We start from the raw sequence: 19,225 nt of genomic DNA on the forward strand, positions 1-19,225 counted from the left end.
TGAAGCACCAAAAAAGTAAATACATAATGTAAATGTAATAAAATATAAAAGAGCACATAAATATAAGAACAAATGCCACAGCCTTACATAGAAAAGGAATAAAATATAACATATGAGGAAAAAAGGTGATAAAAAATATTAATACAATACACGGAAAATAGCGTAATTATAAGCTGTGATACTAACATATAAGTGTGCTTTTATTTTGTCCATACTTGTGAATAAAATAAACCGGAGGCCCACTTCCTGTTTGGATCGCTCTGATTGGCCGAGTCTAACCGCACAGGCTCATGGGAAAGCGCGATGTTCAAATTTGTTTCCGGTTTGGTTCGGGTACTCCAGACATGGAGCGACATCGTAGCAGGTAAAAACTAAACTTATATATTAAACATGTTGTTTTTCTCCTGAATGTTTAGTTTCACATTAGTAAACAGTGAAGTTGCGTAGTTCGACTGCGTATTTCGGCGTCACTTTAGGCCTGACTTATGCCAGTATTATCCGTATGAAGACACTGCCCAACCAAATAACATTCGATAAACAAGAAGTTTGACGGTATTTCGCTTTTTTCAAAAATACGCAAGGACGTTAACTTGATATACGATACATTTTGTCAATCTGTAGTGTTCACTTTTCTATTCGGGGCACATTTAATCCCACAGACCTCACTCGTCAACAAAATAAAGCCGCCACATCGGAAACACCCAACATGAAACTTTAGCTTTGTCTTCAGTTCTACCAACATGTTTGGGATTTATCTAACACCTTTAGTAAAATGGTACTACATATATTAAAAAAGAAAAATAGCGCACATACGATATCCAAGTCACATGACTTTCACCAAAACAACCAATACTAAAATACTGTTTGAATATATTGTCATTGCTTTCATGTCTTGTCAAATATTATTTAAGACACATTATTTTTTTTAAATCTAAAAAAAATGTAATGTCACTAGAGGAGCTATAAAAAGATGTTTGTTATGATTATCTAATAATACAATTAAATAATCATTTGATAATATGGAATAAGTTTGCATTTTTTAATGTTCATATTCATATACAACATAAAAGCAATAAATCCTGTAGTGAGGCGTATGAGAAAACAATGCAACTCTCTACAAATTTAAAGTTCACTTCAGTTCAGAGCTTTCTTGCAGCTACAAACAAAAACAATAAAAAAAACAGTTTCAATAGGGTTCTTGCAACCCTTGTTGCTCGAACCTTAAAAACACAATAAACAAGAACATAAGCACAGCTAAAGACTAAGAACAATCCCACTCAAATTTCAAGTTCATGAAAACTGTGCAACAATGCATTGTGCAAATTGATAACATTGATTATGTATGGAATGGAGGAAACTGGACACAGGATGGAGCGAGTCCTCTCTATCATAGAATTGTTTCAAAGGGGGAAAATGTGTTTCTGTGCCACAATCAGACTGTTAAAGTTAAACCCACAGCCCTGCAGTGAGGACCTGTCTGATACTGATGTGTCTTTTTACTTTCCAGTGGGGCGAGGACTCCCCTCAACAGTGCTTTAGTTCAGAGGAGGAGCAGAAGCAAGAGCTACCGGCTGTCGTACCGAAGCTGCTTAGGTGCGGCCTCGCGCCTCGGCCTGACGCCGGCGTTGACGGCGCGGAGGCTCAACACCAGCAGAAGAGCTCCAAAGTCACATAATATCAGTGTGAGTCAATCCAAGCCACCATTTTTCACTTTTTCACTTATCCCGCTCAGTCTAATTCTGAGGAGCAACAGCAGTGTGATCTCCTTTCTGTGTTTCTTCACCACAGGAGAAAGTGAGCGTGGAGCAGCTGGCCTTGCTGTTGAAAAAGGAATGGAAGCTGTCGTACGTCACCCCTCTGTACAGGTTCAGGCACACGCAGATGAGGGGCTACTCCAGGCAGCTGTCGGCATTCATCGCTGCGGAGAAGCACCAAGGCCTGGCGGTGGACGTGGAGGCGGCACAGGGAAGCTTCAGAGCGTCCTTCTCTGTGATCCAGGGGATGACGGAGACGGACGATGACGCTGAGACCATCCTCATACAGGTGAGAACGGGGATTCTGTCAAAGCTGACAGTGTTACCTGCTAATTTCCAGTCTGGATTATGGTTGAAATGTGGCACAAAAGCTTACCTTGGAGCACAGATGGTAGAATCATTCAAAAACAAAGGTTAAAGTTACAAGTAGGGCTGAAAATGAATGGTCTTCAAATAAAATTCACAATTTAAAACAAGATATACAAGTTGACATCCTCCCTCCACCGTAACCTAAACATTCTTTGCCGATCCATTTGCAGATCCATTCAAAGTCCTCGTTTCCAGGGCAGGACGAACCTCAGAGGGCGCTGTGGAGCGGCTGGCTGACCTGCGTCTACGGAAACCCGGAGTACCTGAACTCGCTCCCCAAAGACTTCACCTGCCTGCCGCTGTTCTGCAGCAGCGGCTCCGAGGTCCTCACGAACGCGGTCAAGTCCTGGTTCCAGCTGACGTTCGACTGCTGCTTCGGGCCGCTGGAAATCAGCCACACCAGTCTGCAGTGGCTGGTGGCTCTGTGGACCAACTGCCACGCCGAGTGCAACATCCAGCACCTGAAGATGATCTGGAGTGTTCCGGTCGTGCCGCCACTGCAGATCACGTACACGGTGGACGGCCAGGACGCCTGGGAGCTGTGGAACAGCTTGAGGAGAGATCCACAGGAGGAGGGCGAGGGAGGGAAGGATGAGGAGGCGGGGAGCAACATTGACATCATGGAGGTGGAGAGGTTCATGCAGGGGCTGAAGGGCCACTTCTACAGACACTTCAGGCTGGATCTGTCAGCGGGGAGTCTGAAACAGGTCTCCACAGCTCTGGGCTTGGCCAAGTGTAACGGCAGGATGAAGGTACTGATCTTTAATTATCTCCAGATTGTGCCCAGTTCATGTCTGAGTGCGTCCTATTCGTCGTGAATGTGTGGGAATGAGATCCAATCACAAAAAACCTGTCATAAAGTCACAGTGCTTCACAGAACAATACAGAACTGAAATTAAATGAAAATTGACAGCAAAAGTAGCAGACGCAGTGGAAACGAGATGAAAATAGTAGCAGTCCGGTAAGAGACGGGTATAGTGATGAGGTAAAATGGGACTTGAATATAAGAATAAACAAATAATGAAAAGATAACTTGGGGTGCACAGACCTCCACCAAGGCTTTTGCACTTTTACAAACCAGCACCTGAAATGTTTAATATACTAACTACTACTATATCTTTTCAGATCTCAAACAGCAAATACATGATCGCGACCCTGACGTTACTGACCGAGTGTGCCCTCCTCAAAATGCCCATGTGACTTATAAAGACACTGCAAAAACACTACCAGGAACCAGGAACCCATGACGAAAGCAGCCTTTTCTGACACCCTCTTTGTTTTTTTTTGGTTTTTAAATAAAGTTTTTTTTCACAACATGATATCAAAGTGAATGTTTCATAAATGTATGTCGTTCAAATCCTGGCTTTATTTTTCATTTCATTTCATTCATGTACGTCCAGATTCCGCCTCTTCTTGTAAAAACGTCACTGTATATATTTGTGTCCATTTGTTTACATGTTTTTTTTCATTCAGAAATGTAAATAAAAGCAATAAAAGGTGTCAGTGTGGTGATTAATAGACCCAGAGTCTGCTTTAAAACAACACTCATTTATGTTCAAGCAACTAACGAATGCATTTATGGCAAAAAAAAAAAAAGTATTAGGTTGATCTATGAGGGTCCAACAGTTATGATTTATAAAAATAAAGTGAAGACCACAGAGAACGTTCATGGTTGTTGTGAGCGAGGACACGAGGGAGCTCCAGTTTTAAAACAAACGTAGGCAACTTTATTTCAAATGACACAATGAAATTCAAACAGTGCAAAATAAAGTTATTAAAACAACAATGAAGGAGTGAGAGAACACAACATTAAACTTGCACCTGGAATATTAACTGTATACTGCACTGGAGGAAAGAAAAGAGGCAAAAACAAAATAACAAATTCACAGCACGTGTGTATATTTAACCAGATAATACACAATCATCAGCAGCAGCAGCAGCGTCGTCGCTGTTGTGTTATTGCTACACTGACACAGAAGAGTGTAGGAGTCACAGTCTCTGCTCATTATGCTCTTTAATGACAGGGACTGGTGTCTCTTAGCATCGGGGCTCGTGATGGTAGTAATTACAGTACAGCAGACGACGCTCGTCCTCGCACTGAAAAGTCGCAATTAATTCATCTGATATGTGTTGTATAATCTGTGAGAGCTCCTGCTTCAAAAACACCACCGCACAAGTGTTTGTTTACAGACGTGAATGGCACATGGAACTCATGGCAACATGGAAAAATAAACAGCAAACGGTGCCTTCGCTGTTATTTTTATACAATATTTCCTTCTATGTGGGTATTTACAGCTCTGGAAAAAGGGATTTTCAGTGGCGAGGATGATTATCAACATGGTAAAAGCTCATATCTGTGTTAAATTTGTGGCACCTCGACATAATCAGCTTTACAGTACAATCAGACAACCCTCTCAGGTTAAGACATTTAAAAACCACAGTCACAACAGATCATGCTTAAATGTTCAAAATCCGCATGAGTAAAAAGGGGCCTGGAGAGATAAAGTGACCTATGGTAGTGTTGCGATTCACAGTAAACGCAGGACACGGCGCGCGCTGCACCTTTAAGACGCCAAACCCAGGAAGAAGCCACCGACAAAGCCACTGGACACGACGATGTTCCTCTTTACAAAGTCTGTGGCCTGCGGGCAGAAGATCACCGGGGTGAAAATACAAACAATCACCTCACCAAGCATACAAATCTGCTGTGTCAAAGCTCTTAAGTGTATGAAGGCAAAAAATACACTAGGTGGCATTGCTGCTTCGCACATGCTGTTTAGTTTCTAATGTCAGAGAGTCAATTAAAAACAAATAGGAAAAGCCAGTAGTTTTTGGTCCATGTACCTTTACCTCCTCAATAAATGTGTTGATTTCAGGCGCTGCTTTGTTCGCTCTCTTCTTCAGGTGCTTCTTCGCTTTATTCACGTCTTTCTCCACCTTCTTCCAGTCCACCTGCACATAGCCACTGTGGTTGGCAATCTGAAGAGGAACAGAGTCATGAAACCCGAGTATGAACAGATGTACATACTTATACAATAGAGAAAAATCTACTTTAATCTCTCGCCGCTGGATGGACAGCTCTTTTCAATCAGTTTTCAATATGTTCAGACATATTCATGTTTTATCCTGACCTTGATGAAAATTACTAAGGCGGAGAATGATAAAAAAGGTCTTATCAAGGTAGATTTTTATATAAAATGGAATGCGTCCTTGTGGCAGCAGCTGGCAGCAGCTGGCATATTAACTTCATGTGAGTGTGTTAACCTCCTGTTAGGGTTCTATTACCTGTAAAAGGAGGAAACCTCCACCCACAGCAGTGGCAGCGATTTTCCCAACTCTCTGGAAGAGGTAACCAGCACACCTGCATGTTGACAACAACAAGGGAATTGATTATTTTGTAAATAACTGTACTTTACATATTACCATATTACATATGGCATCTAATATTTATTGGTTTGTTGCTCTTGTTTAGCACCAACATCCAGAACCAATTCCTCGTATTGCGTAAGCTACACTTTACAATAAACCCAATTCTGATTCTGATTAAATAATGTGCACTCAGTCCTCTTTTTCTTAAGAACTAACAGTATGTACTGTCAAATCAGTATCATGAAAGGTCATTATTTTACTCTTATTTTATCACGTATGAAAGTGAGATCCACGTGTGACCCCCGGGTCGTACCATCCAGTCACCCCGCCCATCACAATCTGCGTGGCCACGGAATATTTCTCAGCGATCGGGCCCGAGTTGCTCCCGAACACTCTGCTCCACCACTGGTGTCTCCGGGCATATTCTGTCAGGTCCACGACTTCATAAACCTCATCTTCACTCTCTGGGTCTTCCTGACCTGCTGTGAAACACACACAAAGAGATTACAACACTATCTTTTTAGAATAAGCCGCTGTGCACACACTTAGAAGACCTTTGCCGGGGGGCGTATGTTTCAGGCCCCATTTGTTTCTTTGTCTTTTCTGTCTGTTATGAGCGGAGCGTTTTAACCCAAAAATAAAAGGATGAAATGATTTCTGTGGACGTAGATTATGGCTCAAGGAAGAATTTTGTAGATTTTGAATATGGATCCAGATATAGATCAACACATTAGTGTGCTGAAGCAGTGAGAACTGATATTTCCCCCCTTTTTAGATTGTTTGCTGAAGAAAAATGGTGTTAGTATCTGTGCTCTTCAATCACAAATAAAAATATTTTATATGCTATTATGATTCCCCCTTAATTTTTGTGTTATTTTCGGTGTTTTTAAAACTGTTATCAATAGGAATGCACGATATTGGACTCTTTGCCAATAACCGATATATTGGGAATGCTTGGGCCGATAACAATACCAATATATATGTTTTTCCCAACATTTAGTCTCTTCTATATCAGTGCATACTGATATATCTTGGTGTGTTTGCCTATATCCGATAACACATTTTAAAGCCCATATCTGCTGATACTGATATCGTTCCCAAATAATAGCGTTAGCAGTGCTGTTATTATTACTCTCATACTTACTACTAGGCCTATTATTACTGATTGATTTGGAATATTACAGGGGTTCTACTTTAACTGATACTGTCAGACGTGTGGGTGAAGTAATAAAAATAGTGGCATTTATACTCCATGTTTTGCACGTATCAATGATCTACTCATAAAAACGGCTCCATCACAAATGAGTCAGTTATTGGCAGTGTCCTTTATTTGGTAATTTGAAACCCAAAATGTCAAAATAAATACTCAAATGTGTGACAGTTAATCATTTAAAGACTCTAATGGATGCTTGTTTATTCTATGCTAATGAACTGGGAGGCTAATGCTAGCCAGCTAACGTCAAATGGCTCCCAAATCAATGTCGTAAACGCTCATATTTCCTTTCACGCATCAACGTTAAGCCCGGGTGTGACTTATATTAAAGCCAGGTGAATCATAATAGTAAATATTGTGCCTAAATAAGGATAAAATTGCCGGGACGTTTGAAAAAAAACAAACAAAGTCACTGACCCTCTCTGTGATCCGTCGTCGCCATTTTGGAGAAGCCAGTTATGTCACCAGGATGTTGACAATACTAGGCCACGCCCACTTGTAAATGATGCTCTGCCACGTCAGTTGAAATTGCTCTGATTTCGCTTGATTGGACTTATTAATTTGTCAACTTTTGTCACTGAGATGCTGCGACTTTCCCCTCCGAGAGAGGACGAATTCGCAGAGTTGTGATAACACTCCACAGAAGCGGAAATGGTGCAAAATAATAACGGGCAGGGATGATGCATTGCAGTCATCGTTTACCCTGCATATAAGAGAGAACACCCTGATGTCAATACATATTAAATAGTGTGCGTGGCGATGTATTATTGTGTATAAATCAAGGCATTTGTCAATGAAACACACAGCTCCGGTTTTTGATTTTGTTGTTTTTATTATGAATGGGCAAATATACAAAATATTTTTGAATATGCTCCAGGAATAATGTGAAAAACAAGTGATTTGCGGGGAGAAAATGCATATTTAATATTAAAGAAAGATATAGCAGGGGAGTCATGTGGTAACATGCAGGCGCCCCCATTGGCTGAGGAGGGGGCGAGGGCGTGGCCACGGCGGCGCGTGGGTTCGCTTAGGTGACACAATTATAACAACTTTATCTTCGCTGCCGAAACGCGTTTTTATTGTGAAATACTCACATCCCGGATTATTAAACCCAGCTATTCTCGTTCAAATCGCGGTGCAAGATCACTCTGTGGTGAAAGATGTGACGTTTGAGGAGCCACCCGGAGAGCGCTTCTGTCCCCCCGAAAGGATTTACTACATCGAATCGCATCTTTTCATCCTGGGAAAAAAAGTTTTTCATCGTTTTGTTTTCTCCACTTTTCCTTCTTTGATTCGGCAGAGTCGACGGGTTGCCTCCGCGTCGCGATTTTCCATGCAATCGTGCGGTGTGTCGCTCGCCGTCGCTGCCTGCGCTGCTGCTCGGAGTCTCGGCTCGGCTTCTTCTTCTAGTGGTGATGAGGGAAAGAAAATGGCGGCGGGAAAAGCGAGTGAAACAGAGGAGGACTTTCCGACACTGACAGCCCAGGAGAGGGACAGCCTGGTCGCGATAGACAGGTCGGGAAAGTCACGCCATGCACTTACTTTCACGCACAGTTTGAAAAATTAACCGTTTTCGCCTCGCGTGTGTCGGGGAAATGTGCCCGAGAGGTTGTGCGAGTGATACTGAGCCGCCTGTGTTGTCTTCTTGTTTGCAGCTCACTGTTTGGATTTCAGAAGCTTCATGAAGATGGCGCCAGAACGAAGGCCCTGTTAATGAAGGTAGCAAACCCCAATGCATGTACACTGCAGCCCAGGCAGCTCCCCCGTGATACGGACGTAGTCCAGCCTCTCATACATGCACACACCGAATTTCTTGCACTAACAAACGAGACCAGTGTGAACGCAAGTGGCCCCTGTCTCTGTAGAGACCGAGGCCAGTTAGCCGCAGCCCCTCTTTTAGCCCCTCGGCTAGCATGCTAGCTAAATGTTCGCACCCGACGAACAGTGAGCCTGCACCTGCCGCTAAGCCACGATATCCCCTGGTTCAAAAACCGTCTTCACCCTAAACTTATGTCGATATCTATGAGGCAGCCACACATCTGTGTCCCGTGTAATTCATGTGTAGTTGCAGCTGTAGCACCAACAACACGACGTCGTCACGGTTTTGTGGGATTGTTGGACACACACGGCACTCTTAATGAGGGAAGTTTAATGCTGTTTCTTTTAATTCAATGTTATCTGTTTGCAGGTGCTGTAATTGCACAGATATTATTTAACACTTTGGCATTAAAAGTAGCATTAAAAGGCTACATCCGTCCCAAAAGGTGCTGGAAGTAACTGCCGCCGTCTTCACAGCGTTGGCATTATTGGCTAATGTGAGCTAATACCCCTTAGCCGGGTTGTGTTTTTGTGATAACGCGCTGCTCCTCGTGTCTCTTTCACGTCCATTTCTTCTCATTTGGGTTTAAATTGTGAGCGTGCTGACAAACGTTACAAGTATCGTTAATGGCTGGCTGTCTGTCCAAGATGGCGGGACATGGCGGAGTGACGCTGGTAGCCGTGAAACCACTTTGATATTAATGTATTGCCTTCAGTGGGGTTTGTGTGTGTTGCTGTCGTCACAGACATCAGAATCGCACAGTGCGATTGTATCGCGGTATCGAGTCCACGGTGCAATTTTCATTTCGATACCAACGTGGTTCAAACTGCATTTTTACACATCCTTTTTTAAATACATGTGCACCTACTGCTGTTAGAGGTCTAATTTGCAAGAATGCACAATATCTCATGGTGAAACTGCAGATTGTACCAAGTGGAGAACTACGTCCTCAAACTATGGTGGCCTTCACACACCAGAAAATATATCTTTTATTCAGTAACCTTCCACTTCAAAAGTGTAAGCACAGGCCGGATGTTTTGTCCATTCAGGCTGCTGTCCTCAGCTAATGTACTTGAATTATAACTTAATTTTAAAGGTTTATTCTAAAAGCTGTGAAATCCAAAAGGTTGGTATTTTAAAGTAATTATACATTTCTACAGAGACAATCGTTAGTTGCCCAGAAGGCCTTACATTCGATATCATCACAGGTTTATCATGGTATTGAGGCACTTTTAAATCTTGCAGTATTGTCAAATTAACATTAGCCTTCTTTCAGCGTTGACGTGATTGTATTTATACTTAAAGCTAACACTTAAAGCTTAAACAGGTTGTGTTTTTGCGGCAATGGATTGCTCCTCTATTCAGGGATGTAACGATATCATAATCTCACAGGGCGATTATACAGCACAGTACAATAAGTGTGTTGCATATTTAAACAGAATTTTTAGAGATATTCTTTTTTAAAAAGAAAATGCATCTGTATGTTTCTGTCTACTGCGTTAAAGGTCTGTTTTGCAAGAATCTGCGATATCTAATGGTGAGAATGCAGATTGTACTATGTCCACAAACAAGATATTGTTTATGCCAGGGGTCTCAAACTCAAACAACCTGGAGGCCCACTGCGCTTCTAGGCTGGTCACGTAAACTTTTTGGGGAAAAGCAATGTTTCAGTTGGGGGTGGGCACTATCAGCTTAAAAGTATATCACAATATTCTATCGACAAAAACAAACAAAAGTGTTTGTTTTGAAATGGAACAGTATATTGTTCACAATAATAGACATATTTATGATGCAAAATTAGTTTATTAAGAATAGAAAAATCCAGAAATAACTTACTGTGACTTGATAAGTGGCGGAGCACATGAAATTGATTGGAGGGCCACATGTGGCCTGCGGGGCCTGAGTTTTAGACCTGTTTTATGTAGTAACCTTCCACTTCAGAATGCATAACGCACAGGCTGAACGATTTGTCCATTCAAGCTGCTGTCCTCTTTAAAGCAAGTCCCATAAGACCTTTGATGTGATAGCATCACAGGTTTACGTTGGTATTGAGGCACTTTGAATCTCACTTTAATACTGTTAGATTCCACAGCTGTGTTGGGGTCCTTTGTTGACAATTTGCTTCTGCATGTATTAGACCGCTGCATGCTAAATACACACACATGTTCCATATGTATTCATCATATCACTGAGCAAACATGCAGCAAATCCACGCTGCTATGTGTCAACTGAGGTTGACGAAGAGATGATGGTGCATTCGACAGCTCGGGGCTTGAGGGGGCTGTCCGTGAATCTGCTCACTAGGTGGTGTGGGACACCTCCAACATGTAGCTATCTGTCATCAACAGTAGGAAGGCACTGGTGTCCCAAACTTGCCAGAGAATATAGATAGTGTGCAATGCAGCCAGTGTTTTTTTTTTCTAAAGTACTGATGCAGTGGTTGCGTTTTAAATTCATGTGTCTTAAGTTTAAGTTTTGCATATTACAGGGCGTAGAAGACGTGGTCACTCTGGCCTTAGGTGACATTTTGTGGATTAAGCAACACATGTCTTGCTTATGGAGGCAGTATTAACGTATTAAGTCAAATCTCACCTTGTTGTCAGACTTTCCAGTTGAATTCCTTCACTTGTTTTAATAAATACACGCTGGTCCTGCCCGGGTCAGGTAGTTGAGTCATGCCTTGTGACACTGTTTGTTTACCACAGCCGGTCGCACCAAACCTGTCCCGCTTTGTGGTCGTCTGGTGCACAAAGTGCACCGGTCACGTACGTCAGCAAATGTTTACTGATGCATGAAGAATACTATATTTGTCGATTGGTCACAGTATTGCATTGTAACGGTGTTATTTCACAAACACAGCCAACACTTCCTTTTGATTTTTCTTTTACAAGGAAGATTACCGAATGTCATTCTTTCTTACTTCATTGTTATTCTGCTTATGTGAAGACTTGAGGATGTGACATGGTGCATTTGTGACAGCTGGAATAGTTTTGCACCCGACAATGGCTTAAAAAAACAAAACGACATTTTCACAAGCAGTTAAATCTTCCCAATTTTGGCAGTGGTTGCGTCGCTTTACTGTTGCTCTTGGCGCGTGTATGTACACGAGCGCAGATAACACTGACAGAACTAGGTCACTGTATCACCACCACTAACTCGACTGCAGTGACGTAAACTTTGAATAACTAAAGAGAAGATTCGCTTTGAACTTCCACTGTCGGCTTAATCTCATGGTCTGGGTGTGATGACACAGTAAGGAAGGGTTAAATCCTCACATTGGTCTGATTGCTGCTTTTTCTTACTTTATTTTAGTTTTACTGTTCATGTTAGGAAGTTCTTGCCTTGACTGAAGCCAGTACTGAGAATTTGTCTGCCAAGGACAAAGTATAATAAAGTGAAACTTGAATTAGGTCTGGGCAATATATGGATATTATACCTCGGGCTACAACTAACAATTATTTTTATAATTAATTTGTTGTTTGACCGGTAAAATGTTGAAAAATACCCATCCTCAAAACTGGAAATAATGTTGTTCTCAAATGTCATGTTTTTTCCACAAACCAAAATTATTCAGTTTAAATGATTTATTATATGGAGCAAAGAAACCAGAAAATAGCTGAAAAAAAATCAGAACTTGTTACCGATAATAATTGAATAATCATCACAGCCCTAATTGTCTGATCTATATCATGACATGGTCTTAGATTTTGTTTATTGTGCCATCTGTTAAGACTTTTCTTGGTTTTAAACGATGTTGCATTGTAAATCCTATTTATTATATTAAGTACATTTGTTAATGTTATATTTAACAATATTAATAAAAAAATAAGCACAGAATCAACAATATGACACTTGAAAGAGTCACTTAACACATCTTTAATTTGGAGCCCAGTTATTTGTGTTATAGCAGAATTTGACCATATTTATAGTCGATTACATTCTTTCTAACATAAGTAAAGTATCCTTAATTTTAAGAAATCAACCATGTATTATTGGAAATGACAGGTAATATATATACTTAACGACCTGTGTGCAGCTGTAAGTCCACATATACCTCCTTTATCGGGATATAGACTAAAGATATCCACATATTGATAACCCATATTGCCCGGCCCTATAATCCAAGTGTTACTTGATTAAAAATTAGGGATTAAAAAATAGTTTTTACTCAAGATTTTACATAGACATGTTGTGAGTACTGTGCTGGATTTATAGTCTTTGGTCATAGTCGTTGCCAGAGAAGTCGAATAGGGCTAATTTCATCATCGGTTATAAGTTCTGTAGCGCTCTGATTTTTCAGCTTCTTAAAAATGAATATTTTCCTATGTCTTTGTTCCATATAACAAAGAAATCATTAAAACTGAATTGTTTTGTTTGATTACTAGGGGTGCAAGTAATGATTATATTTTGTCAAGTAATCATGTGGTCCATAAAATGGATGATGTTTCCTAATGTCTTGTTTTCTCCACAAACCAAAATGAATCATGTTAAATGATTTATTTGTGATATGGAGCGAAGACACCAGAAAATATTCCTCTTTAAGAAGCTGAAAAATCAAAGGATGTGTTTTAATTATTAAACTATAATATAAACTATAAAATTATTAAACCCCATTAAAACTGATAAAGTTCATTTTAAAATTAGTTTAACAATGTAATAGTTTAACAATTAATTTAGCAATATTAATCATTGCAGCCCCAAGCAACCTCGGCTTCAGATTGTTTTTCAACATTTTCAACAATCTTTCATGAAAATAATCATCAGTTGCAGCCCAAAAGTAGAATAAAACAAAGAGCGCAGTCATGCTCTTAGTCCAACAGCTTCACTACTGCTGAGTCATTTAATCTGTTTGAAGTTAACAGCGCTGTTTGCACAGCCGCTGATGTGAAAAGGACGACATCAATCTCCTAAAACCATCTTCGTTTTACCTCTGACTCTATTTCCGTTTTGTGCATTTTCAGTCGTCTGCATTGTTATATTAAAAAACCCCAGCATGGACTCACTAAGTGAATTACGTTAGGTTATATCATTAAGTCAGGGTGGAACATTGCTCCCTCGGTGCTAACATTGTCACACTGTTGTATAATGATCGTTCCCCAGCCTGTTCCTTGGCGATTGACCTACAGTAGTTCTCAACCCATATTGGAAAGAGCTATAATTGATAAAAGTGTAAACTTTGTTGTTGTTTTTTTAAGTCTGTGTTAAAGGAGTGTTTATTTTTCTTTTAAATAATCTGATATATAGCCCTTTTATATCAGCACACAAACATTCTTAGTGGGTATAAATGAGACAGAGTTTTACACCGCTTCATCCCTGGAGTGGTTTATAAGTCTGCCCCGTGCCTTCTTTCAGCTCTTCTCTTCACTTATATTAAATTTACTACTTGAAATATATTCCATTATGGCCAATTCAAGGGTGAAATGACCATACTTCTGTTGTACACAAACAATAGGCCGCTGAATGTTGCCGTTAACCAATTACAATCAAGTAGGGCTGATTGTAATTGGCCAGCTAACGATTATTTTCATCACCGGTTAATCTGTCGATTAATCGTCTGCTCCATAAAATGTAAGAACATGTTGTAAGTATTGATCAATGTTTTTCCAAACCTGGAAATAATGATGTTCTGATATGTCTTGTTTTGTCCACAAACCAAAATGATCATGTTTTAATGATTTATTTGTCAAATGCACCAAAGAAACCACAAAATATTTACACTTAAGAAGCTGAAAAGTCAGAGAACGTGTTTTAATTATTAACAAAAACACTCAAACCAATGAATCGTTTATTAAAGTTGTTCACGATTGATTCAGGAGTAGCTGTTTCCCCATAATTGTGGTTGGTGTTATTAATGTTATTCGTTTTTATTCTGAATAAACACTATCTTTTTTAGTGAAAAGAATCAAACAAAACAATTGGCCAATTAATCGACAACCAAAATAGCTGTTTGTCGCAGCCCAAGTTCAAAGTGTGATGCTGCCCTCCACAGTTTAAAGGCCTTCATCACAGTTATTGTCCTCGTTCTTCATCGCAGTTCAAAGTTCTTCTTCGTTCCTAAATCTGTCTGGATTGTTCCTCTCTCTCAAAGTGCCACTCATCTCTTCAGTTCCATCCCCCTTGTCCTCACAAGTCCTTCTTCTGATCATTTCCGGCAGGCTGGATGCCGAAAGGTGTCATGCTGCCACAGTTCTTCTCGCCTCCTTTTCTCATCCCTTAGTCCCTCTGGATTCTGCCTTTCCCTCCCTCTGTGTGTGTCTCTCTCTCTCTCAAATCTCATTTCATCTCCTCAGTGCCATCAGTCCGTCCTCCTCTTCTTCATCATCATGAGCACTAATCAGTGACACATCAAAATCTATCAGACAAGAGTCCTCGAAACATCTGCTGATGAACAAGGACTGTTGTCTGACAATGTTGATGTGTCACGTTGTGTTTGCTGAAGAGGACGAATCTGAGTTGTTTTTTTCTTTATCGTAGATGATGTAACAGGGGCCCACACCTTTTTTGTTTCTGTGTGTTGAAGGTCACTTCCCCAAACTTTGCACCTCTGAATAAACTTGGAACGTCTTTGCTTGGTTTGACCCCCGTCTGTGCGCGGATCTGCAAAAAAAGTTTGGCACAATATTTTCGCTGAAGTGGGTGCGCGACGGCGCACCGTCGTAACGTGGCTCAAGCACTTTCAGCATGTGTTTAAAGCCCTCGTTTTGCACAAGCGAATATGGCCTCATGTCTGCACCTATAAACACACCGATAGCGTTTGTGATGGCTTTGGCCCGGTCTGATTTGCAACAAGGGGCTGCTTAAATGCCGCGGTGATAAGCGGTTGTTGAGCAGCCTTCGTTTTCACTCCTGTCAGTGAAACACCGGGGTGATGTCGCTTCAAATGTGTGCCCATGCTTGATGTGTTTCCACCGTCATGTGGCTTTCTTGTGCCACAGTGCCGACACACCGTCACGGTTTTATCCACTAACCTCTTTCCTTCGTCATTATATTTGACAGGGAAGCCAAAATACTCCCATACAGGGGATTTAAATGACACGAGGCGTTCAAGCTCTTCCGTTCCTCCGCTCGCCATGACCACGCTGTGTGCGCACACAGCGATGCAGACATCTAGAGATGCAGATTGGGTCAAAATATTGATTTTAGATTTACAATGGAGGAGAAAGCTACGTTAAGATTCTGCTCTTTTTTTTTTCTTCAGTTTGACAGATATCGCGATGTATCGCTACGTGATTGTCTTGCAATATATTGATTATCACAGAATCATTGTCTCGCGGGCCATGTATTGTATTGTGAGGTACCTTGTGACTCCCACCCCCAGTAATGGTTGCAACTAGCTTTTTACCACAGAGAGCACAAATCAGTGGCTAAATTTGCTAATTCAAAGGCCTTTTCCTCGCAGAAAATGTGTGAATATGGCACGATTTTCACCGGATGATTAATAACCATATCAACTGTTGAAGGTTTGGATGCACGATATTGGACTTTTGCCAATAACCAAATCCGAAATGCAGATATTTTTGGGAGATTTTTCCCCTGCGCTCAACTGCAGAAGTAATTTCGTCTCTGCTGTAGTGAACTTAACATAGTAATTCACTGATACGGTGCTGATAATGCTGTACATCCCTAGTTGAAAGACTCTGTGAAACAAAACGGTGCAGAGCCCCCTGTGGATCACCACATGAGAGCTACTGTGATTTTTGCTGTGTCCACAGTGTGTTGAGCTTGAGGTGCATTCAGTGAACCTCAGAAATTTCAGTACTTCCATAAACACAGACACAGTCCACGACGGTCTAACATTGTACATTTTGGTGACTCAGTCTTAATGATTTCTTTCTTATATGGATCAAAGAGACAGTCAAAAGTCATAGTGCTAATTTTGCTACAGAAGATGTGAATGAATGTGAGTGTGCAGTTCCACCGCCGCTCATTAATTCTTATTTAATTCATTAGTCAAACGCTGCTCTGGTCCATGGATGAATCCAGTTTCCAGACACCAGCTGCTGTGATGTGTCTGCTTATCAGGGCAAGAACAGCTGTCACACAAGAAGTTTAAAATCAACTGCAGTGGATTTCGTTGATGTTTATCTGTTGAAAGAGTTTGATTCACACAGCTGATGTCAGCTGTGCTGTGACTTTCACAAGTTCTCTCTGACTTCACATGCTGCTTTTCTTTGTGTAATCAGATGTTGTCGGTGGTTGCACATCTCTCTGCTTGACTTTATATCTGACAGACAGATTGAGTTTTTGTTTTTTTTCTTCTTCTTCTTTCAGGCTGTCCGCTGCTACGATTCGCTCATCCTTAAGGCCGAGGGGAAAGTGGAGCCGGAGTTATTCTGCCAGCTCGGCCACTTCAACCTCCTCCTGGAGGATTATCCAAAAGGTGAGTCATCTCCTCTTTACCTGCTTTTTACACTCATTACTTTGTTACGTGTTTAAAAAATGCTTGTATTGACTGAATTAAAGGTACTTAAAGCTGGCGTAGGCAGCATATGTTTTGTCTGTGTTGATCCGTAATTCCATAATAATTCTTAAGCCTAATCTAAATCCAGTAGCGCTTCTCCTTAAGACTCTGGTTTTAGCTCCACGGTGGGAGACTTTGTCTAATCACATGGCAGTTGTGACTTATTTTCAGCCTAATATCATTTTCTAGAGATGTTTGGTGAATTGATTAAAACCTTATTTTATGCATGTTATTTAAAACACATACACACAAATCTGCTTATGTGTTTGGGGACGCAAAACATATCACAGCGACCCGACATGACAGCCTTGGAGAACCCCTGGTTTAGAGAGAGAGCCTCCTACCGGCTGTACTGCTATTTCATTGTAAATACTGTCCTATATAATTAATTTACAGTAATCTCTGTATATGAGCTGTTTATGATTGGTGTTACATGGTTAAAATACAGTCCGCCACCTTTTCACTTTAAATTGTATCACGTGAATTTGGCTTATCAGTGTATTAATAAAGGATATTTGCATGTACAGAAACAATTGGAAGACTAATGTTGAGACCATGTGTTTTTTAATTGAATACCAACAGCCTTTAACGCCAGGAAAAGACATCACAGACGCTCTATCACGATAAAAATTGTCTCATGTCAAGATACTGATATGTCACCAAGTCGCATGTTATTCTATTAATACACAGTGAAATCCTGCTCTACATAACAAAAAAAAAAAACAACCCTGACTGCTCACAATTTCTAATTAAATGTTCCACTTTCTGCCCTTTTAATCGCAGCATTATCGGCATACCAGAGGTACTACAGTTTACAGTCAGACTACTGGAAGGTAAGACATGCACGCACACACACACACACACACACACACACATGCACACACACACACAGGAAACTTGTATGGTCTCTATTGGTTTCAGGTTTCATGTCAGAGTCATTTAAGAACTCTTCTCCTGGGAAGGTGATACCCCGGTGTGGTGACATTGATTGCTTGTTTTTGACTGAACTGTAGCCGCAAGGTTACTGTATGTAAATACCTGAGCAAGGACACACACAAACACACACACTCACACACGTGTGAAGTGTGAGAGACACGATTATGTCACGAGTGTCTGAGTCAGCAGTGTTGGTGTTTTTCAGAAAAGCAAAATAAATGTTAAATGCATGTGTGCATGTCCAGTTTATTTTTTCTCATAATAATGATTTTGCATCTTCTTCACTCATTACCAGAATGCTGCCTTTCTGTACGGCCTGGGAATGGTCTACTTCCACTATAATGCCTTTCAGTGGTGAGTCACTGCTTTCAAATGCACAACACTCAGCTCGGCATTAATCTATATATTCATTTTTATTTGTATTTAACTTTTAACTCGCATAAGTTTTTAATGCACAGAAATGTAAATAGTATTCACTACTTGCTAGACGGCAAAAAAGGATATTGGAAACAAACTAAACAAATAGACATATGGTGACCTTGTATGTAGCTGCAGCTTGTTTTTGAGGATGGAAACATTACATTTTATATGAAAAGACGTGTTTTAGAAAGTGAACTGAATTGTTGACACGATAATCATCATCGAGAAGATGCAGAGCTGCTGTCTGCGTCCGTGTTGCTGTAAAACTGCCAGCAAGCTGTCCTGTAGCGTGTTGTTTCCATGGTAACGTCACCATACATGTCCCTGTTCTGGCCAAATAAGCAGTTAGAATCAGTCAGTCTGAACATTAAAGATGACATTTAGTCTCTCCTGTAGTGATATAAACGTAATATTTTTCATACCGGTACTAATTTTTCTTCATTCTGCAAAATACATACACAGTAAAGAATAATAATAGTTGTAGCGTGCAGCGCTTACTAACGATTGATTTGATTATTTTCTCGATTAATCGAGTGCTTGTTGGTCTGTAAAATGTAGTTTGGTGTTTGCCAAAGCTAGAAATGATGATGTTTAATCATTTATCAAAATTGTTGACTTAATTGATTTCGTAATCGATGAATCGTTGCAGCCTCAGTAGTAGCATTAGGCATATCGGTGGATAAGAAGCCGTGCTTCTCACATAATTTCAATTTCTCCAGGTTTTTTGTTTGTTATAGAACCTGCGACACTTCATAACGACCAGAATTATAACCAGGCTGTCTGGATTTATTTTGTATCTATGGCTGTAGAATTGTCAAAAAATGTTCCAATGGGTGAGTGCTTCTGTAACAGTTTACAGGAGACAAAAAAGACAAAAAAACAGA

General features: G+C 40.5%; 3 protein-coding genes across 6 annotated transcripts in view; 2 read left to right on the forward strand and 1 right to left on the reverse strand.

Annotated features, from left to right (window-relative positions):
* The first annotated feature begins 233 nt into the window (after positions 1 to 233).
* Positions 234 to 3,434, forward strand: cenpl (centromere protein L). Its single transcript, XM_044018336.1, has 5 exons — positions 234 to 364; positions 1,508 to 1,682; positions 1,789 to 2,043; positions 2,294 to 2,875; positions 3,249 to 3,434. Exons 1-5 carry the CDS (start codon positions 291 to 293, stop codon positions 3,321 to 3,323), a joined length of 1,161 nt encoding a protein of 386 aa, XP_043874271.1. The 5' UTR covers positions 234 to 290; the 3' UTR covers positions 3,324 to 3,434.
* A 393-nt stretch (positions 3,435 to 3,827) lies between these two features.
* Positions 3,828 to 7,500, reverse strand: LOC122763612 (FUN14 domain-containing protein 1). 3 transcript variants are annotated; one of them, XM_044018338.1, is made up of 5 exons: positions 7,123 to 7,500; positions 5,806 to 5,974; positions 5,409 to 5,484; positions 4,968 to 5,102; positions 3,828 to 4,765 (listed from the first exon to the last, which is right to left on the reverse strand). In XM_044018338.1, the coding sequence occupies exons 1-5, from the start codon at positions 7,145 to 7,147 to the stop codon at positions 4,688 to 4,690; spliced, it is 483 nt and encodes a 160-aa protein (XP_043874273.1). In that variant the 5' UTR covers positions 7,148 to 7,500; the 3' UTR covers positions 3,828 to 4,687. The 3 variants fall into 3 exon arrangements, with proteins under 3 accessions (XP_043874273.1, XP_043874274.1, XP_043874276.1); XM_044018339.1 differs by having other exon boundaries at positions 5,806 to 5,971; positions 7,123 to 7,498; XM_044018341.1 differs by having other exon boundaries at positions 4,974 to 5,102; positions 7,123 to 7,496.
* Positions 7,501 to 7,704: 204 nt separating this feature from the next.
* Positions 7,705 to 19,225, forward strand: part of LOC122763570 (histone demethylase UTY-like) — a 31,784-nt gene continuing 20,263 nt past the window's right edge. For both annotated transcript variants that reach the window (XM_044018334.1, XM_044018335.1), the window contains exons 1-5: positions 7,705 to 8,220; positions 8,361 to 8,424; positions 16,796 to 16,904; positions 17,769 to 17,818; positions 18,217 to 18,275. In XM_044018334.1, the coding sequence (XP_043874269.1) occupies positions 8,039 to 8,220; positions 8,361 to 8,424; positions 16,796 to 16,904; positions 17,769 to 17,818; positions 18,217 to 18,275 (464 nt within the window). In that variant the 5' untranslated portion in view covers positions 7,705 to 8,038. The remainder of the gene's footprint in view (positions 8,221 to 8,360; positions 8,425 to 16,795; positions 16,905 to 17,768; positions 17,819 to 18,216; positions 18,276 to 19,225) is intronic.

The sequence above is a fragment of the Solea senegalensis genome, linkage group LG2 (genome assembly GCF_019176455.1).
Source record: "Solea senegalensis isolate Sse05_10M linkage group LG2, IFAPA_SoseM_1, whole genome shotgun sequence".
In the NCBI taxonomy this organism is placed as follows: Eukaryota; Metazoa; Chordata; class Actinopteri; order Pleuronectiformes; family Soleidae; genus Solea; species Solea senegalensis.